Consider the following 22,682-nt stretch of genomic DNA (forward strand, 5'->3'; position numbering starts at 1 on the left):
CTAGAAATAGATGAAATGAACTGCAATTTCCCTTTGAGGGTGCTATGAAGGAATTGCAAGTAATAGGCACTGAGAAGTCCCATAGAGCAGGTCTTGAAATGGATTTCTTTCCGTTAACTGGGATATGGTAGGATGGAGAAGCTGAAATGTATGCAGTATGTGTTCAAACATGCTTTGGACTCTTAAATGACCGCAGGGTTAAGTATGTTTAACAAATAGTCTCTCCTAAATTAAGTGGTTGCTACTGTTGTATGAGGTTCTTCTCACTGCCATCAATCGCCAGATCCGTCTTGCATACCTCTATTGAACACTTCGTCCTGTGATCCTGGATGGTCAGTCCCTTCGTAATACGAGTTCCCGTTGTGAAGGAAAGTCCCCACCGCACGCCCTTGACGAGCGTGTCCTACTGCGTCGCTGAATACCTTGTTTATTTGCTCTTCGGATGGCATCCACCAGTCCGGGTTGGAGGTACAGTGCATCCTAATGAACTCTGCAGGAAAACATGCAAGGATAAAAAACAGCTCATCTTTGCAGCATCCGTTATCGCCCAGGCGTCAAAAGCTCATGGGAAGTAACAAAGGGGCATTAATGCTCTACTGAAGCAGAAGTAAAGCCTTATGGGGGATGCCATGATAATGCCACTTGGACCTATTTTATTCCTGTACAAGTGCGTTTCTCCACATGCAGTGTATGTGGTCATACCTGAGCTAATTATGTGATGCACAGGACCTGGAGATAAAATCCCTCCTCGTGGAAATAAAAAGAACTAATTGGAAGCGACGGTTGTGATTCACCGTGTGCAATACGTGTGAAAGGTAACGTGAACCGGGATGTATTTTGTTTGAAACCTGCTGTGTGTTTGTTTACACCTGAAGGTGATCCCTCTCGAGGACCTTTATGCTCTCCCTCTGCTGGCTGCTTCAACAGCTGCAGGCTGCAGTGGCCCACAACCGCCTTGAAAACGTCACTCCCGTTATTTCGGTTTGGTGCTCCTTTGTGCTTGGAGTATCTTTCATTTTAAGTCCCGCTCTTTCCATCTTGCTGAACCTGACACCTATTTTTCAGGGACTAAATTTGCCTCAGAAATAGCTAAATGAGATGAGAGGGCTAATTTGGGGAGCCTTGCAATAGTTTTCAATGCAGGAGAAAATGAATCGTACTGCAAGTAATTTGGCTGTTTCAGTAGCTGCTGCTTCCACATACAGCTATTTGTATCTGATGAGTACATTTTTTATAATTTCTTTTTCAGATTCTTTGACATGCAATATGCTAAACTTGCAGAAGGCACCTTACCAATTCTGGAGTGGTAACGGCTGGAGGTATCTCAAATACGTGTATTTGGACTTTGAAACATCCAAATACGATTTTAAATGTGAGGGCACCTTATTAGATATATTGGATACACTGTACCTCATATGGAAACTGAGCTTCTTATTTATTCTGCAACATTAGTTATTCCCTCACACGGTATTGTGTCTCCCAGGATATTTTTAAATTCTATTTTCTACTGTTGACAAGCCAACAGCACAATAAGTGGCGTAAGTCAACTTCATTACTATCACCACGTTTTGAGACCAGGGGATGCTGTGCTTTACGTGAATTCCCGTGCCTGCAAGGTATCTCATCTGTTGGACAATTAGGACGTGGGTTTTGCATAGCTCCTCCAGCAGTGCATCTGCAAAAGCGATAGCTATCTCGGTTTTAAATTCATTTCCCTGGAAATCCACACAGGCAACAGTAATTCCTACCTAGTTATGTTCACGTGGGGCTCCACAGACTGGTGTTTTTCTCAGAAAAATGGTTACTACGTAAAAGAGTAATGCTATAATTTAGGCATACCAGGCTGTTTTAAAGCTGGTCCCAGACATCAGTCAGTTGCAGGAATATATTAAAAAATTTTATAGATATTTAAACTACTCTAAGAAGCAGTTTGTACTCCCTGCTACGGTGGGAAGGCATAATTGGATGTGCTTACAATTAGTCAGACACTTGTTACCTTGGCTTGCAAAACCAGCTAGGAGGCAGTGGCTAACTCTTGGCACCAGAGAAAATTGTCACGTTCTCACCCACACACGAAAGCCCAAAGAGAGAACTGTCTACTCTGCTTCATTAACTGGTCCTTAGGGAATATTTTGGCTTCCTGTTCAAGCTTCTGAAAATTAAGGAAATTGGCCTTTCTCATTCTCCCAAGGAGCACTCCACACACTCTGTACGTCCCGTACTCCAGAAAGGAGAGTGGCCATAAGCAAAAGTCTATCCATGGGTGGATTTACTGTTAGTCTTAGTGGGAAGCAGCAGGAAGAAAGGGGAAGAAAAGGGTATTAATTCTCTGCTTGTGCATAAATTATTAGGTGAAATTCAAAGTCATTTAGTAAATGGTTAATACAATCGTATTCAGCCTTCGGTTTTCCAGGAGAACTTCTGGGACCCTGAGTCTTGCTCCAGACTTCTGTGCAGCACAGCGTGCAACAGACTGGCCCTTCTATTAAGCTTTGATAGATTATCATGTAACAGGTTCTTTTGCAGTGGAAAAAAAAAAAAAAGGCATTTTTGCTTAATTTGGCTGTATGTAAAATCTGAGTTCATTACCTGCTTACATCAATGTACCTCAACCAAGGGTCTGATCTACTTGGCCTTGTTGAACTCTTCTACCCGTAGAGGGAAGAGGCTCTGTCTGATATACGATTCCAGTTGGATGTCTGAAAATATTTTTATCACTGACTGACCAGAATTTATCTTTTTACACTGCATCGATTAGTAAAGCATCCTACAAGTCAGTTCAACCAAAATTTCATGTATGTCCTCACAAAATGATAAAAATTGAGTTAATTAAAGAAATGATAAGCATATGCATTTACGAAATGCAGATTCTGATACTACAACGTGTTTTTAATTGGGCTTTAAAAAAAAAATCTTATTTTGTATATTTCAGTATAAAATCCAGTACCAGGCCTTCCAAACAATTTTAGGAAAGCAAAGTATGAACTGCCACAACAGATATTTTTTCTTAATCTGGACCCTTTCTCTGTGTTGTCCAACATTCCCACTCTCTGGCATTGTGAAATGCTCGCAAAACTCCCCCTTGTTTTCAAGTTAAAGGTAAGTGTTCACGGCCAGGTTGGATGAGGCTTTGGGCAACCTGGTGTAGTGGATGGTTTCCCTGCCCATGGCAGGGGGGTTGGAACTAGATGATCTTTGAGGTCCCTTCCAACCCAAACCATTCTATGATTCTATGATTAAACATGGAGTAAAGTTGTTTCCTAACTTTTTCAGTTCATGTTGCCTCAGTACTCCAAAAAAGAAAGTAAATCCTTGACAACGCATTTGTGTATGCTATGTATCTAATTAACCTGTAAGATGTTCTTGGCCCTACAAAATGTTCAAACCTATTCTGAAAGTCGGTTAGCTTTTAACTCTGATAATGCTCTGTGGCTTTGAGCACCATACGCTTACTACACTTTAGGCTATAAATATTCCTTTGGTTAATTTTGCTGTGTATCAGTGTTAAAGAATGCCCTGTTAGTTTATTATAAAAGAGCGTAACCAGGATTGTCTGATTTTCCTTCTTCACTGTTTCAAGTGTATCAGTGTCATGTGCCCTTGTATTTGTTCCTCTCTTAAACAAGCAGCCCTGTTTTTTCCCATTCGAAAAAACCCAACACATATAATACATACATACATATATAGAAACATATATATATATATATGTATGCATGTATAAAAAAAACTACGGAGGGACTCTGGCTGCTTGTCACCTGCCTGTGAAACCCCTTCTAGTTCTGCAACTGTTAGCTGAATGCTTCTACTGAGCCAGAGCCAATGTGGTGAAATGAGATCACATATGGTGGACACTGAGCGAAAAGATGCAGTACCTCTGAGACATGTTACTTTTACTGGATCCAGAGGACGTCTTTCAGGACCTGTCTCTCCTGACTGCACTGACCTTTTCCTTTTTCCAAGGCCGCATGAGTACTTAAGCTCATCGGTTGTGAAAACAAATCTGATGAGATAGCGAAGGAGCCGTCGTCCATCTTTCTTGGAAGAATTTACAGCCTCATCCCACTGTTTACTAGTGATGTAGACAGGGTAGTTGTTCAGCAACTGCTTGCTCCCCTGAAAAAGTGAAATATTTCCGTTGCTTATTTTGCAAGGCAAATAAGTAAAGACGTCAGTTGCAATAAAAAACATGCTTTTTAACCAGCCGCGATACCGACAGTGAAACACATCCTGAAGTGAACACGTAACTGCTCTTACTGAGAATGAGTACTTTTTAAATTACATTTCCATTTTCTAGAACTCAAATTTGGTGAGGTACAAGGAATACCTTTTGAGAGATGGCTATTGATAACTTCCACTTTAACAAGCAGCTTAAAAAGAGTTAGGAATCAGTGACTTGGGTATACTATCTAACTAGAACCTTTCTTCTTAATCTGTTAAAATGCATAAAAAGGGTCTTTGAAGAGCGTGATCAAATGGATCACTTCATCACAGCTGACAGTTTACTTCAGAGGTGACTCTTCTGGTCTGTTTTTATAATAAATTTATTACTTCTGTAGAACACACCTGAAACTTGACAGCACTTACGCTACTGTGAAAAATATAAAGAAAATAAATAAAGGAACTATGAAAACTAAAAGCTTCATTATTATTAATGAATGCCATATTAACTCAAATTATAGCTTTACAGAAATGCCACCATGTCAGCCGGAAAGAAATTTTGCTTTTAACCTTCATAATTTGTGCTTCAATATTACAACATTAAATGAATGCTGTGGGACTAATTATGGGGATTCTTGTATCCACACACATTTATAAGCCCTCTTTAGTCAATTGTACCTAAATAGCATTTAATTCTTGTTGCCCATAAAATGCTATAGTTCAGGATTACTCAGTTAACGTAAGATGGTACTGTTACTATACCTGAAATAATTCAAGTGCACAAAAAAAACCCATACCATGCCCTCCTAGAGGCTCATTCACTTTTACAGCTACACCTATTAAAAGACATAAATCTGGAGGCCCAATTAGTAAAAACTTCATATAGCCCCAGCTTAGATAGGAGCTCACAGTGAACTAGAGAAACAAGGGTCTGATGCTCAACAGAGGCAATCACCCGTGTGCTGCACTCGTGGGCAACTATTGCAAAGTCCTCCTCCTCGCTCCCAGATCTGAAAACTATTTTAAGGACTACCCTTGCCTTCTTTCATCTATTTATTATAGCACCCTGGGAGACAGCTTGGGTACATCTTTGAAGTTTTTCCTCAGGTATTTGCTTTTAATTTTTTTCCAAGTTTGATAAATATGCGGAAGGTTGAATTTAGTGCAGACTGTGACGAAGGGGTCCTCAGAGAATCTGTTCATATGATTTAGGGTACTGCCACCTCCCATGGCAGCGTTAGCACCGCCGGGAGCTGAGCCTGTGAGACTGTCTGCTACTTGTTTGCCTCAGAGCAAACCCAGCTGGCTTAGTGCAAACTGCTGGCAAAGGCAGCTACAAGCAAATCCAAAACTCTGCAAAGGAAGCCAAAATATAAAGGAGGAGATGGGTTTCGTCTGTCTGATAGGTCTCTCTATCCTTTCTCCAAAACATCTCAACCCTTTAGCTTGTAAATCCAAGGTTATAAATCCTAAGAGAATTATAGTCCAACTCTGTCTATAATTTGCATTTCACTTGTCTGCTCCCACTTTCTGCAAAAGGGCCAGGGTCAATTTCTTCCCCTCCACTCATGATGCAAGAAGCTGCTTTAATTTCTGCCAGGTACATGTGCCCCTGGGAAGCCAATAGTATGGCTGAAGAGTTCTGCTGTGGAAAGAACATTTCCTCCATCCAGACAAACTCCTCTTCTTCTGCTAACATGGCAAGGGGGCCAGGGAAGGAGGAAAAGCAGAGGGGGCAACATGGAAAGCTCTTTGGGGGTATGATGCTCTTATGTTGAAGCAACTGTGACCATTCCGTCTCAGCGGGAGCTGACATTAGTACTTCCTTGGCTTGTTCCATCACAAAGGTAACACACAGGGCCATCTGATCCCCACACTGGTACTAATTTTTTTCAGCAGCTAGCTCAGCATCCCTTTTATATAAAACATGATTATAGAATCATAGAATGATTCTATGATTTTATATAAAGCTAATTATTTTCCTACCTTAGGTTCCTGAAACCTTTCTGTCCCTATTTAAAAAAACTGTAGTGAAGCAAGAACCTTTCTTACTGATATCAGTGCAAAGTACAAGCTGCAGCAAATTCTGTAGGCTCAGCCTTGCTTTTGTGCCCTGGCAGGCAGAAGCAGTGCAATGCAAGCCCGTAATGGAACAGTATAGGGCTCCAGGCTTGCTCATGTGTGTTAGGGATGGATGCTCATGTGTGGCTTTGCTAAGTAGCAAGGTATTCTAAAATCTACCTCTGTGTTTAAATGTATTGCACTGATGGAAATAGGGTGCAGAAAGACTCAACGTACACATTTCATGAGAGCTCGCATTACTATTAACTGAGAAGGCAATAAATTTTGCGTAATTTCCTCAACCTCAATTTTATGATACTTCTCTCTTACTCCCCCCAAAATTTAGAATATTTTTCCTCCTTCTTCTCCAAAAGCATGAGATAGTGTTACGTTGCTCTGTTAAACAATGACTGGGTTCCTGCTACAGATGTACTTTCATTACTTCCTCTGAAAGTACAGCACTTCTGGGCAAAAGATTCTTGGTAAATATATGATATGGTTTGGTGTGTCCAGCAGTCATTAAACTAAACCAACCAGAAAACCTTCCAGAAATAAAATAAGCAGATCCTGAAGGAAGAACCAAAGTACAAATGCGTTCATGCTTGTGTTTGTACATGATTAAGCTTATGAATAAAAGATTAGCATCTATGTGTTTAATTCAATAAAAAAATTGTGTCATATCATGACAAGCTATTCCACGTGGGATGTTACACAACAGCCTCATTTTTTACAGTGCTTGAAAATTTTAGTTAAGTGAAAGAGCATTAAAAAAAATGAAAATGAATCCTTGGAATATATTTGAGTGATAATAGCTAATGATACATATAAATATAAATATATATATATATATCAATTTGCACAGGATGAAACTGAATGGAGGAGCAAAGCGATGCACATCCTGAACTGCTGCAAAGCATCTTCAGTGAAACTATGGTAAGTTGGACTACGTGAGGCTTGCACAACGTATCGGTTATGTGCAAAGGGAGGTCAGACTAGACCCAAGCGTTCCCTCTTTTGATTTTGTTTGTGTGAATAATGGGTAGTGACATGTATATGCTACATACGTGTCAGATATCCATAGCAAGAGCCTCAAATACGGACAGTCTAAACCAGAAAAGGTCTCAACAAACCCACTTCATTTGAGGCATTTTTACAAGCCTGGATAGAAACACGCTGGAGCAAAATTAACATGGGTTACACTAGACCTGATCGATAAATCTACATCTACCTTCTAGAGAAGGAGAGGACTTAAATTTTCTGCTTTTTCACTGCAGCACTTTTAAACTGATCATAATTAAAAAAATCCCCAAGCTCCCTATCATGTAGAAAATTGCCAACATTCAACATCTTGTTTGGGATGCTTTCTGAAAAGCAAGTGCACTCCCAAGACTTGCAGAAGTCTATATTTGGGTCTGTCTGCAAAATGAAGGAAACGTATATTTTAGTGTTTAACCATCTCAGGGCTGCATTAGAGCTATACTAACTGCACACACATCTGTGCCCGTGTCCATACACACGACATGTTGGTACCAGCCACGCACGGGCAGCAGTCTCTGTGCACCGGCAGCTGCCGCGTGCAGCCACTGTCCATCACTCGGCTACAGTTTTCACCAGGCTAGCCCTAGCCTAAATTCTACCCACAAAAGTGATGTTTCTGAGGAAAGGTGAGAGAAAAATTACCCAAAGCAAGGCAAGAGCAGCTGGTGCCGATGGAGGGAGCTATGCACTGCTCAGTAAAGTCATCCTAAATTATACTAGTAATGAGTCTCCTCCATTTGGGGGATTACTGTACCTAAGAATGACAGTTTAATAATAGATTTTACATATTTTTACTACTAAATATATTCTTCCAGCACCTACTGATTTATTTGCCTACATGTTTTCAATGAATTGTCAAACATAAAGAGATGTAGCTTGTCTTAACTGTATACTACCTCAGTCGGATGGTCTGTTGGCTGTGGTACCATAAGCTGGTTGTGATGCTGAAGCACAGTCTTCAAATAATCTAAAACAGTCTGGCAGGGCACTGTATGAAACAAATTGCAATTACTGTATATTAGCTATCTAGCACAAAATAGAACAACAATATTAAATCAAGCAGTGTTCTTCAGGATCTGTGTTGTACGTCTGTGAGATTTATTTCAAATAGGAAATACCTCTCATTTTGATTTGTTCAGTCATTTCATTCAATATATATACGACAGATGTTGTATTTCCTATGCCGAGATCTCTGACATTGTTTTTGTTTTCTGCTCACTAGTTTTCAAAGTTTTTTTTTTCCTAGTTTGAAATTATAATTATTACAAATACATATTAGGTCAGCAGTAATGATAATAAGAAAAAAATCTGTAAATACTGTAAACAGCCCAAACCATACAAAGGAGAAAACATTTCTTGGACCTAAATCATGCACTGATTAACATGTGAATAAACTCAAATGTTTTTGAAACTACAGTCTGATTAACTATACTGAACAGATTTAATGATTCATATACTTTAATTTCTTTTCCCTCCCTCCTCCCAAATTTGTTATAAAACTAGGTGTTAGGCAAATTGCTTTATTTCTCTTTCCCTCATTCTCCCCCCTTTCCACTCCCATCCCTCTCATCCATTTCAGTAGTGGTACCAACATCCTATTCCCTTCTGCTGAGGTGATAGGTTAATTAGGGATGATTCAATTACGGATCTCTCTTAAGCAGATGCTGCCACATCCCTGATTAACTCTGGAGTATTTTTGAGATATCGCTTTTCTCCTGAGCCTGAAACGCCGTAGGAGAATTAAACAGATATTAACCCAACATTACGATTGCCTTGTGCAAGACTAAATAAGCATGATTTTTAAGGCACCTTATCACTCTCACATTTCGTATGGGTTGTTTTTGTAACATATTCAAAGATAATCTTAGCTTCAGCTAAAAATCCAGAAGAAATATTTCAATGTTTTTTTGTGGTTTTTTTTTTTTTTAATTATTTCTTGGCATTCAGCCTTTACACCTGGAAAAATGTGGGGTTTTGGGCTTTGTCTTAAGCTGGCAATCTGAAAGCAAGCACTGAAATCACTGAGAATGTCTCAACGTAGGATTTACAGGTATTTTGCACCCTGGGCATTCACACTGCGCAGCAACTATGCCCCTGTCTAGGCAGACAAGGTTGAAACACCTTTACTTTGTACAAAACAGACTCTTTACTATGGGCTAAGCGGTGTTACATCCAGCAGTCCCCACAGAGAAGTCATGCAAAGTGCCTGATATGAATAATAAATTCCTGTGTTTCACCCTATGCTGCCTTCTCCGTAAAGAAAACCCATCAGTGTATTCACTCCTGTTTCATTTGATGTATCACACTTTGCCATAGGAGGTCAGGAGGTTATGCATTCGGCAAAAGTTGGCATCTCAAGTGACTTGTACCTGTTTTATTTCTCCAGTGACTTCACTGCTTATTGCTAGACCAGGGCAGTTTCTCAGGAGAGTAGCTGCTACGCAGTGACACTGCCATATGAGCAGGAGAGACCGGCTGCTTCTTTTTTTCGTAGGGAGAAAAGCACTTTTAAGTGTCACCAGATATTTTTAGAAAAACGCTTCAATTCTGAAAAAGTCAGAAGGGCAGTCAAGCTTAATAGTCCCACCAACACGTTCTGTGGCCTTCCTGTATTGAGAGCTGTGTGTTTAGCATAAAGCAAAACCAAAAAAATTCAATATAAGTTCTTCGGTGGAATAAAGGAGTAAAACGTACTAACCCCAGGTAACGTTTTAGTACATTGGATATTCGTAAGAAGGTGCAGTAAAGAAAGGATTTGACTTTTTTCCCCGTCATTTTTATATACAGAAAAGCACATGGAGGAAGAAGAAAAGCGTTCTTGTTTTTTCTCTCATGTGGAGTGGCTGACGGACAAGATTGTCTTTTGAGATCCTTTCCATACACTCTGTGTGTGTTTGCTGTCTGGTATGTTCAAAACTAAGATTAAACCCATGCACGGGCTACTCTGTGATTAAGTAGGTGTCCAAGCAGCGTCAGAAAACCTGTGACAAGGTCAGCAAAAACTCCCACTTGGGTGGAAGTTATCACGGGCAACCAGCATCTCCTGTGAGATCCTGGATCTCCTGCGAGCTGACAGCAAGGACGGAAGAGGCTATGACGGGTGATTGTGCTATGATGGGTGATGGTACTACTGCCTGAAAGCAAAGATGCCTGATACTTGGACTTGGAGGAGAGCTGAGTGATACTTGGGAAATCAGAGCTACTCGTGAAGTATCCCTTTCCGGCCCTGTCTAAATGTGTTTCTTTTTGTTTAGCAAGCTCACCGAGCACACAGTTGCTGAAGCATCACCAGTACCTGGCAGCTTCAGACTTCTTCAGTCCTCATGAAGCTGGGCTCAAAACAGTCTGTGAAATTTGTACATTCTTTTCTGGTTATCTCTATCAGCAAAAGTCCATCTTGGTGACCTGAAGGCTCTCAGCCATACTTGGCACTATTACCTGTAATTATATGAAACAACATGGGGCCCGAAAGGGAGCAGAATATAATGTGTCAAAAAATCCTCTAATTGTTAGGCACTGATCTCACAGCAGGATGGTATTTTACCCACAGTAAGTAATTTCACTGCAGGCTATCCAAAGATATATTTACCTATGTTCTTCCATACGTTATGGGGCACAAGCCAGAAAACAACAGAAAACTATTTAAGCTGTTGTGTCCCCAGCACATGAAGTACAGCTCTACTTTCACTGTATTCTGCTGATAAAATGCTTTCTCATTACCGGTGAGAAATATGAGGTACTAAAAGCTGGCTGAAGCTTATAAATACTTCTGTCTTCATAAAAGCAGTAAAGTTTCAAGCACAAAATTGTATGATTTTTGTTGTTTTAGAGACTGGAGGACTCTGAGAACTTTTGACTTGCAAAGCCATCGTACATCACACTGTTTGCTGTTGGTACAAATAACCTCAGCCTTTCAACCACCAGGTGCTACTTGCAAAGCCAGGGTTCTTGGGCTGCTGCGTTAACTGGAGCCTGAAGGAAGCCACACAGAGGGCAGCACCGGGCCGAGAGTCAAAGCTTCGGTTTTGCTTCTGCGTCCTCTTATGGCTCTGCAAACATTCTTTTTGCTGAGAGGTGAAGAGGAACTGTTTCCTTCAAACCCGGCAGCAAACGTAACTTTGTAAGAGCCTGCAGCTCCCTATTGTGAGTATGAAAAATCATTTTAACCTACTAGCTTATTTATTTTATATTTCTTTGACTTTGATGTAGTCTCTGGAGAGTTAACGAGATCCTAACCCTGAGAGCGGATTCTCTGCAGGCTTATGCACGTATCCACTATCACTGACAACACCAACAGGGATCTGTGCCTACTGTAACCAACGGGAAAGACACTAATGTCGAAATAACACTTGCTTATTATGACTTAGTAGAAAGCCTGCAGGGAGGCAGTAATTTTCCTGCCTATTAGGAAGAAGTTTCCACAGCCTTTACTTTCTGAAAGTGTCAGTGACTCAGAAAAGACACTGGAAATGGCAAAGTAACTTGGCCTGCAGTAAGTGAAAAGAAGAGGGAGATCTTTGCAGGAGCTAAAGGGCGAGGAGGAAGTGGCCCAGGGGACTTGGCATGCTGGGGAAGGCTAGTCTTGCTAAGATGCTAAGCAATGACTAAGTAGGACATGCCTAAGAGGTGGCAGGTCTTTGCTGTTTATTGATCCAAGTTATAAGACTTTGTTGTTATTCCAAGCATCTTTACACTATAACAAGAGCTGCTTCGGCATAGCTTGTCACAGATGTCTCTGCAGAGTGTCCTAATTTCTAATTAACAGCTGAACGTGGTGGCCACCAACTGTGCTGATGACAAAAGCCAGGGCGTGATTTCTTAGTCTGACTGCCACAAGGTGCAGCTACTCCCCAGACCACATCTTCTTTGCACCAGACAGTACCAGTGGGTAAAATACAGTACAACTAGAGTCGTCATTTCCCAGCGATGCAGCTTCTACCCTTGGCTTGCTGTTACAGAAGGTGTTATTTCACCCTCAGAAATATACACCTGATGTCAAGTCTGTATTTTGTTTTCCTTCGACTGGGTTTTGTAAAACCTTTGGAAAAGAAATGGTAAATGCTTGTCACTTGTTATGTGCTTGTAGTTAGCGGTGAAGTCACTCCTCTCTCTTCTGAGCTCAACACTGACCTTCCTGAGATGCTGGGCTCACACTGAAAGCAGAGTCCCCACACCTACCTATGTGTCTCTACATCCAAAGACCATCGCAGCCCTTTTGGGCATGCTGTGCATCAAAACTCAGCTAGAAAGCCACCGTGTCCTCCAAAAGCCTTTCTCAGTGACCGTTTTGCAGGGGCTGAAACCAAGCAGCGCCCGTGGTCTCTGTGCCTCAACACAAAGTAATGCTGCACCACGTTCAGCTGAGTCTGTCTCCTCTCATCTTACTCACTCGCTGATACTTCTGCACCGCTAGCAAGCTGTGAGCAATGACTGTATGCTTTCTTTCACTGATGAAAGTATTAAAATCATAGGCTGTGAACAGTTTCACAAAGAATCCCTCCAGATATTAAGCTGCATCATGACAATTTCCTGAATACAAATGTTTCTGATTTTTAAATCACTCTTTGTAATATAATGTTGTGTAACGCCTTGGAAATCTGCAATATCCTCATTACCAAACTTTTCATCTCATCAAAACCATAATTTGGCAAGATGCTGCCTAGTACTAACTCCATTGCTCTCTTTTAGTACTCTATTAATTGAACCCAGCATCAGCTGTGCAGTTAGTTAGTTTGGGCTCAGTATCAGGCCAATGAGCCTACAATTGTCTAGGACATCTCATGTGTCCTTCTAAAAAAAATTAAAATCATAGAGTATTTGCATCTTTCAGTCTTCTAGAGGATCCCAAGTATTCCAAAACACAAAATCATAAGCAAAGTCCTCTTTCAATTTCGGTTTAGCTCCTGAAGTGAGCTGTCCAAATATCATGATTTTGAAAACGTCATGCCTTGGTAGCAGCTGCCTAATGCTTTTGGTAGTAAGTTGATGTGCACTCTGGGATGAGAAGCTGGTGTGCCCAAGTAGTTATTGCTCCCAGTGCCTCCTCTGCTGATGCCAGACTCTAAAAGAGACTCCTGACTCCACTCTTGACCCACTCTGTCTCACAACCTGAATGAGGATCAGCATCTCTTTATCATTTCTAAAAAGGCCAGCAATTCTGGCACTGACTAACAAGCTCTTCAATTGTCCCGACATTGGGAGGGAGCTGTGGCAGACAGCTGTGGTTGCAGCCTCACCTGAAGCCACTGTTGAATGTGCGTTACGGTGGAAACCGAAAATATTTCTACCAGCTTACCATCATCATCACATTGGTGTGACTGCATCATTTTACTCTTCACAAGTACCAGAACAGAAATACTCAATGAACAGTTCTGTATTATTGACAAAACCTACTGCTTCTACCTGATAATGATCCGATACCGTTATTTTTCCTATAATTTGCCAGGAAAAGAATGCCTCCTCAACAGAGAGCTCCAGGTTTAATTTTAATTATTAATTTCCCACTGATCCTAACCTCTTTTTACTCATCACTATCAACTTCTCTACACCATTTGTTTTGTTTCCAACTGTTTCTTCGCTTTCCTCCTATGCTAGTTGTTTTTGTAACCCGCACGGAACTTTTCCTCCTAGATAGTCTTCTGGGGCCTTCAACAGCATGCTTTTAATGTTTCCCAATTATCATCCACTCTTTTTCCTTTTTTTTAACCTTTGATTCTGATAATTCTTTCCAAGTTTTTATGAAGTGTCAAAGACATCTCTATTATTGGTTTGGGCTGGGTTTTTGCTCATTATAAATGTTACTGGGCCACAATCACTTGTATTGGTATCTGTCAAAATGAGGGCTCTCATATATCCTCCCTAAAACGTGGCCCCCTGTGTAACAGACTCCAGGGCTGTTTATATGGCCGAAGCACAGTGCTATGAAGAGACACTTGGGCTTGTTGTAAATAAAGTGTACCTCCAACCTCTCCCGCATCACCAGACAGCCCTTGTGAGAAAGGACGGTTCATCCCTAGCTCAGCCGTGTGTCTCTCTGCGGTGGCCTCAGCCCCCGTAAGCAGACAGTAAGAAATCTGGTTATTCTGCTCATTAATGAGATTTTGTGCTCTGTAGCTGACACTGCCTAGTATTCCTCCTGGTGTTTTGCACAGCAGAAGACGAATCCCTTAGCACTCAAGACCATTTACTTCTGACTTGTCAGCGAGGAGGAGAATTGGGAAGGGTGTACAGCTACATCCACCTTGCTCAGACCGGCAGTTGTTAGTTAAGACTGGCTCAGCGTTGCAACACATCCTCCTTCGCTTGACCTTGAGCAATTCTTCACTCCGAGTTCATTGAAGGGCATTTCTAAATTGATGCTCGACTGTCAGAAAGATGTAACAAATGATAGGGAACCTGCTGACGAACTAGATGGCAGTGCGAATTTCGTGTAACATTAACGGAGATGCCTTCTCTGTCTCAGATTTGGACAAGTGTGCAGTATAACACGATTTGGATCATTTTAGCTCATACGGTCATTTATTTCAATAGTCAGCTGGATGCCAGCGAAAGCTGCATGGATGGGCTGTGAAGACAAGTTGTTGGGGTGCGGTCAGCTGGAAAAACAGCGAGGGGCAAGGAGAGGTGGGGTTAGTAAAGAGGAACTGATCTCGGTGCTCAAGACCCTATGAATTTTGGTGTTTGTAAATGGATGGCAAAATAAAACCAGCACCTATTTGTAGTCAGCGCAGCCAGGAGGAAGCAGAAGAATCGACATTACATACAGAAGGGTGTTAAAGATTGGCCAAAGTGACCTCTTATGCCTGCCAAAAGCAGGGAAGGGAGAAAAAATGATAGTTAATATCCCTTTACTTTTAAAATGTCTCTTGGTTGTGTTTTCCAGGCAGAGTGGAAAACCACTTTACTTCCATTAATCTGCATCTGAAAAGCCATTGTATTTCTTTTAATTTTCTTTTGCAGAAATATTTACTCCAGAAAGAAGAATGTGCCCTTTCCATACGCCCCGGGGATGTACACCTCTCCCTAAACAGCAGAAGAGAAGAGACAAAACATGGCAGCTGTGCATCTCTCATTTAAGCGACGCTGCCACACACTCCTGCAGCTTTTATTTTTGTCTGTGCTCCCTCACTTCCCTTCTACTTAACAGAAGGTACCTCTTGTCCTCTTTCAGCTGTCAAGTCTTCAGGGCAGGGACCTCCCCTGTAAACCCCTCTACAGGTTTACATTGCTGATAGCTAACTAGGGAAATCAAGGAGCCTGCGGTGAGCAGGGACATCACTAAAATGCCAAGTGCTGACCTGCAAAACACAAACTGAAGTTGGGATAAGGGAGTTCAGCCTCGCCAGGCTGAACCGCAGCTCCCCATAAAACTCCCACCAGCCCTTGCTCCCCAGGGTAGGCTAAGAAACCTGAGCCCCCAAATTCTCACAGGTTTTTACCCAGAAGTGTGGAGAAAAGAGATTAATAAGCCCTGGTCTGCTGCAGTTACGTGTTTCAGTAAGTTTTTGTACTCGGGCTGCTTTAGCAAACTAAGCCGGCACCCTCAAGCTGCAAGCAAAGCCGTGCTGCAAATTCAAAGAGGTGCTCGTGCCAAACACTGGGCGACTGTGCTCGAGGCTCTCTCTTCCCGAAGTAACTTCACGCTTTGAAGCTGAACAGTAGAACGAGGCCAGAGATCAGACCAAAACATCCAGAACATGAAGGGAAACCAAGAAGTGGTTAAATGTGAACATCAAGAAAAAGGACAGAAAAAAAAAAAGGACATGAAAAAGCGTTTGTCACAAGCCTTGATGGCTGCTTTATCTACGCTGCGGCTGTGGTAGGCTCTTTGGAAACGCGATGCTCTGAAAGTATAAAGGAGACAGGATTTGTAGGGAAAAGGAGTATCTTTTATTAGATCATCCGATATAGTCAGGAAAAAGAGTCAAGCCTTGGGCACACAAAACCTCACGGAAAACTTGTCTGGCTTTTTCAATTGCATTGATATTAACTCTACCTGCAAATCCTGCTTTGCTTTGGCTACTTCCAGCTACCACAAATGCCGTCTCTATAGGTGATCACCTCTCCACATTTGAGGGGGTTTTCCAGCCCCATCCTTCTGCTATTTGCTGTGTATTTTTTGCTGCTGGGCTAATGAGGCAAGAATAATTACTGTATTTATCGCACACTGCTTCATCTTACTTATTTATACTTTTTCACTACTTTCAGGCTGGTTTGCCCTAAACCACGCAGCAAAGCCGGGAGCACCAGCAGGCAAACTTTCATGCATGACTCCTGGCCTTTGCTTTAACCACCTGGAAATATTTTCCTGCCTTTTAGGCCAAAAACGGTGAGAAAATCATGCTGACAGTAGCAAAGGAGAACTGCTTAATATCCTTATATATTAGATGGTGTAAATCCAGGTCTTACATGCAGTTTCACAAGTAAGTCTTTAATTTTACTACTGGGAATATATCACAGTCCCAGTAATTTTTATACAGAGGAAAGAAATTAGGAGACACTTGTCTCCTTGTATAGATGGATTACTTTGCTCTGTTCTTGACGGTCTCGAAACTAAGAAAGAGCCAATGGTAAATTTGCTGAACTCCTTCCAGGAATTATCTAACCTTAAATTATTTTTAAAAATGAGACAAAATAACACACTGAATGAAAATGTTTCCCTTCTTTTCAGCTGAACTGAAAACTGAAAATGTTTGGTTAATGTCTTTGCCTAAAAAAAAAAATATTGAGGAAAACTACACAAGTTGTAACAAGTTGCATTGCTCCAAAACCACATCACTGAAACATAAATTTTTCTTCATTTATTCCACAGCTGAAACAATTAAGATTTCACACAAATTTAAGTATTGTTTCAGTCAAATCAAATGGGTATTTTTTGAGGAAAAAAAAAACAAACCAACAACCCAAACATATACAATATTTCATCCATGTAACTGTTTCTTCTCCAGAGGTGACCCACCAAAGAGTAATGCTAGGCTATGGGCAAAAAGGTCTTATGGGACTGGAGGACTTCTACAGCAACAGGGCAGAGTCCTGAAAACTGAAAAATCTTACTTTCCGTGTCCAAAAGCTACAGGACAATATGCCTTCTGCAATATTTGTCAAAAAAAAAAAGAAAAGTCATCACCTTTACATCTGCTGAGAAAACACTCTTCTTGCCGGTGGCCTCTTTGTGAGCCATGCAAATGGTGCTCTGCAGAGCTGGAGGCAGAGACGCACGGCGGTGACTATTTTTAGATAGCAAACTCTCACGGATTTTAAAAGGGCTTTTGCATATGGAAAGTAAAAAAAAAAAAAAAAGAAATGCAAAGTATTTCAGGAAAAAGATAAAATGATTCACAGACGGTTATGGAGCAGGAGGGAGGGGTTGGTGCTTTTATCTTCCGCTGACAGGGTGCCCCGCCAGCCCCACTGCGCCGCTCCGGCACAGCTCCCTCACCTGCGAGAAGGAAAACCAACACATCAAAAGCCCCTGCTCTTTCAGCAGCCCGAAGGGGCAGCATGGCCGCTTCCACGCTCACCTGGCGGCCACCACAGTTCCTGCTCTGCCGCATGGATCGCCGGGCCCATCGGATGCCCGGCGTGAGGTGTACGGATGTGCAGGGAGGAAGTTTGTCCTCTGAGATGCCTCTGATGTGATAGACGGTGGCAAACAACACTAACCCTCTGCAGAAGGCTTTCTGTCTGCCTCCCCTAAGGCATGCAACATCTTGATGGGAAAAAAAAAGGGCTCAGAGAACGAGTGTTGCGCCCGTTTAAGTACAGAGTTGGGTTTTCCAAGTCACAGAAAAATTTCTGCCGGCTTCTTTGGCAGCAGGAGATCACTGGAGCAAAATCAGCACTGGAGACAAAAATAATTAGATGTCACCTTTAGTTGATTTTTGATTACATCTGCTCAGTGGTGGCCGTGGGACTGCCTCTGTCCTACCATGTAGCAAAATCTGAGGGCATATTCTGTGGCTGTTAATGCTTCCCCAAACACCTGGGTCACTTTACAGCTGTCTGTCTATGTCACCCAGACAGCAGCAGATGCATCTGATGACGGTTTTGTGTCAGCCAATGAAGTCATACATCCTTGCGCATTTATTTTATCTTTGTCTGCTTCCTTTGACACACTGATAACAAGGTATTTTGTTACTTCCAGGGGGTGGAAAATGACTGTGCTTATATATGTTTATTTCTCTTTTAAAGGGAGATGAAGGGTAACTGTGATGACCCAGGCAAATACTGGCTGCTTAGCCCGGCATTAATCCTAGCAAAACACAGGCAATCACAACGGGATTCAATTGACTAAGAACTAAAGAATATGAATATAATTAATGCCAGTCAAAACGACCTTATGGAAAGTGGATCTTGTCAGACTAACCTGATTGTCATTCTCTGATGAGATTATAGGTTTGCTTGAAAAAGTTGGGTTGAACAGATGTAATATTCCTAGACTCCTGAAGGGCATTTAACTTACTACCATGAGTTATCTGATTGCAAAACCAGCAAAACACATCAGAAGACTCTAGCATACATGGATTAAGAACTTGCTACTGACATCTTGAGTATCCATCTTTGGGAGACTCATCATGAATAGATGTGTTTCCAGCAGGGCTCAACAGGGACTGACAGCAGCCTCAATACCATTCAACATTTCTAACCGGGATCACAAAGTTAATTTAAAAACAATCGAAAAAAATCTGGATGATACAGAAATTGGTGAACCGGCAAACAGCAGGAAAACAGGGCAGCCAAAGCAATCTGGATCACTTAGTAAATGAACACAGCCAAATACAAAGTACGTACGCCTAGGAAGAAAACGTGCACAGAATGAGAAGCTCAGCTGCATGATCGATGGCCAAATGACCAGGGCAACGGCGGGTGGTAACAAAGAGACTGTTCACCTTCGCTCAGGCAGACAGGAGCAGGTCGCACGTATTTCCAGTGCCCAAATTTTAAAGAAATTAATAGAGGGCAGAAAAGAACTACAAAGAGGGATTCCACTTATTTGGGGAGTTTTAAATGGCTCTGTTTGCTTAGTTTATCTAAGATAGAAATTAAGTCAGTTTTCAATCTGTAGACACCTTCATCTGGAAAAAGCACCCAGTCCTATTCAGCACTTCATTTAGTGGAGCAAAGAATAGAAGTCAATGGTACAAGCTGATTTCAGACAGTCAGGCAAAGAATTCGGCACATATTTTCACCCACGTAACTCACCACTAGAGTCAAGTGTCAGGGTAAGAGGTAAAGCCTTTGCTCACCAGAGTCTCCAACTCAGGACTGGAGGCCTAAGATATTACTTGAGTCAAATGGAAGTTACGCTTCAGACAAAGCAAAAAAGATTACTGGGTTCAATATAGGTGATTGAGTGAAAGGTGTAGGTCAGATTATAGACCCTAATGATCATTTTCGGGCTTAGACACCTGAAGCTAGGACTCAAGAGGAGTTGAAGACCACAGGATTCCCTTTGTCACAGTGTTTCCATATGATGTATGAACCACTACTGAATCCAGCGAGAGTGTGCAAGTTATAGTGACTCCAGATTTTGAGAGGGGTGGGGAAAGAATTCTAGATTTTGGGTTTTCTCTGCACTGAACAATTTGCTTATGGGATTTGCTGGTACCCCTAGAAACCAACGCACAAAAGAAAAATATGATGTAATAGAAATAATTCATAATACATCATTGATAGCTGGGAGAAGAATCATGAAGACTGCTGCTTGCTTTTTGCTCAGATTTTGCCAACTGCACCTACATATTCGGGCAGTAGTTGGTTACTGTCTTCTTCCTTTCTGCATAGTTAGCAGCTTTGAAATATTTTCTCTCTTGCAGCCCATGCTGTATATTCTGTGCTTTTCTAATATTTAGGGATTAGTTCAATTAACTTTGCATGGATCTATCATAAGCATTTCAAACTTCAGCTAGCGAAGGTGCAGCTCCCTAGCGTTTATACAGCCAGAAGTGTGTTGTATACTTGTTTTCTAAACAAGCTAAATTCCAATTTGCTCTTAGTATTATTATTTGAGGTCCATTTTTGCCTGTGCTTCAAGTTTAGAGGATATGGGTCCACAATACTTTGTTCTTACTCGATACCACTCTTCAAGTGTCTTGGTGCACTTTAACAGTGACAAGTCCTAATTTTAAAGGGTCAAGAGAAGTTTTTCACAGAAGGGGTTTCTATTAGATGGGGTTTTTCTTTCTGCTTTCTCTTCTCCAATGGCTGGTAGGCATTGCTGAACTGAAGAAATTGTTGTCAAGCCTTTTTTTTTTCCCAGGTTTTATTGAAGATGAATAGGAGAAGATATATTTATGCCTCTCACTGAGCCAACAGCAATTTAAGAGATACTGCTCAAGGTAAAAGTCAAATCTATTTCAGTTAAATGTATGGCTGTAACTTTGAATAGTTTCTTTAAGTAACAAAAAAAGGAGCCTCAAAAGGGAATTAGGTTTACAAACTGCCATGTCACTTAAAGAACAAGATAGATAATTAGGTATAAAAGCATATGTTTGAAATTACTGTAACAAACCACCTCATGTTTGGAATTTGAGACGACAAGTACATCCCATCCTGAACACAGCTCACTAGTCTAGGACTCAAGATTCACATAGATGAGTATCAGTAGATAATTTTCCAGTGGGCATAGCTACAGGAACTTTGGCTGGAGACAAATTCCAGTGTTTGATTACTATGAGTGCAACCTTTAAAAAAGATTAGAGCTTAAACCAAACCATTACCCAAACTATTTTTATCACTGACTGATAATATTATATGGCAAGGGATTATTTACCTGGAATGCTCTCCAATTTTCTACGAAGTTCCTCATTTTCTTGTTGCAATGAAATTACCTCCTGCTCTAGCTCTTGACATCGAGGGCAGTAACCTTCTTCCTCTTCCTCCTCTTCCTCCTCTGGAAGTGTAGAAGATGATGGGTGACCATGAGATTCAGATGTTGCTGGAGATGTCCATCCACCTAAAGTGTGTACTGGAGAGCTTGAAAGTGGATCCACATCTGCCAAATGGCTGAAATCATTTACTGATGAGGTGTTCTGAGAAGGGAAGCTCCCAGAAAGCAAATAGTTCTGAAGGGAATCGGTAAAAACTCTCAGAAAGGCTGAGGTTTGTTGTTTCTTTTGCATATACTGCATCTCTATGTCTAAAATGTCTGACGTCTGACTATGGACCATTTTCCCAAGCTGACATTGCTCTTGTCTTTCACTATAATTCGGGTTTTCCTGCTTTATACAAGAAATCATGGACTGAGAATGATTGTTGTCCAGTAGTTTTCCACCACAATTTAAGAGACTTAGAACTCGGCTGCATTGTTGGGCAAAGGCATCCAGAATCATTCGACTCTCTGCAACAAAAGAAAAGATGAATCACAGAAACCTAATGTAAAAGGTTATGCCAGGCAGTAGCAGCTAGATGAATGTACACAACTGTTTACAGTAGCATGCATTTTATTTCTGAACACATTAAAATTATGGCTTCTGCTTTAATACTTCTGCAACACTGTGATTTAAAACAATCCCGACTTTGCTTCTATTTTGAGAGTGCCCTTGTGCCCTTGCTGTTAATCAGAAATGCATTGTGATGACAGTCACTGCTTACTGCCATCTTCTTTCAGAGGGATTTAGACAGGAAAATGGGGAAGAAAATACAAATTCCATCAAATTTGCTACAAGTAAAAGTTCAAGTAAGTACCTCTCTGGAAGCCAATTTCAAGCTGCTGGTGGGCATTGCCTGTACATATTTGCAAGACTTTGCACTACACCTTTGTCCTATGCCCTGCTCCTCTCCAGCAAGGCTTTCAAGCTTTGTTTTTTCTCCCTTTCATCTTTGCTGCACTTGCTTGACATTGGGCGTGGGACACTTCACATGACCTGCTCCCAATTCTATGGGTTTTGCTTTTGTTCCTTTTGCTTTAGGTTCCAGATATGTCCAAGAACAACCTAAGAGTGACAAGCACAAAACCCTCTTCTTACACCGAGGAAAGGCATCAAATGTATAATATGAAGCTCCTCTGGTCAGAGGAGGAATTTTTTCTGTCCTGCTGACCCCCTCTGAGTTTGTGGGCAGGCCAGTATCACGCAGTGGAGAGCACTGCGGAGTTCTTCAAGCTGCTCTGGACAGAATCAGAAAACTCTAGGTGGGGCTATGCAGCAGTTTCTGGAGGCAGCAGCTTGGCTCTGGAAGTAAGATAAGGATACCCAGAGAAGTTGTGGATGCCTCATCCCTGGAAGAGTTCAAGGCCAGGCTGGACGAGGCTTTGAGAAACCTGGTCTAGTGGAAGGTGTCTCTGTCCATGGCAGGAGGGTTGGAACTAGATGATCTTGAGGGTCCCTTCCAACGCAAACCATTCTGTGATTCTACGCTATGCTGCACCTAGTCAGCCTTGCTGCTAACAACAGGAGGTGTCAGGTCTCAGGGAGCAACAGCAGCTA

General features: G+C 41.6%; 1 protein-coding gene across 1 annotated transcript in view; it reads right to left on the reverse strand.

Annotated features, from left to right (window-relative positions):
• Positions 1 to 272: 272 nt before the first annotated feature.
• The window catches only part of BEND4 (BEN domain containing 4), a 30,500-nt gene continuing 8,090 nt past the window's right edge, over positions 273 to 22,682 (reverse strand). The window contains exons 2-5 of the mRNA XM_086612288.1: positions 21,029 to 21,595; positions 8,154 to 8,245; positions 3,873 to 4,113; positions 273 to 490 (exon numbers count right to left, since the gene is read on the reverse strand). Of these exons, the coding sequence (XP_086468414.1) occupies positions 273 to 490; positions 3,873 to 4,113; positions 8,154 to 8,245; positions 21,029 to 21,595 (1,118 nt within the window). The remainder of the gene's footprint in view (positions 491 to 3,872; positions 4,114 to 8,153; positions 8,246 to 21,028; positions 21,596 to 22,682) is intronic.

Source organism: Tauraco erythrolophus, chromosome 5, assembly GCF_009769465.1.
Source record: "Tauraco erythrolophus isolate bTauEry1 chromosome 5, bTauEry1.pri, whole genome shotgun sequence".
Lineage (NCBI taxonomy): Eukaryota > Metazoa > Chordata > Aves > Musophagiformes > Musophagidae > Tauraco > Tauraco erythrolophus.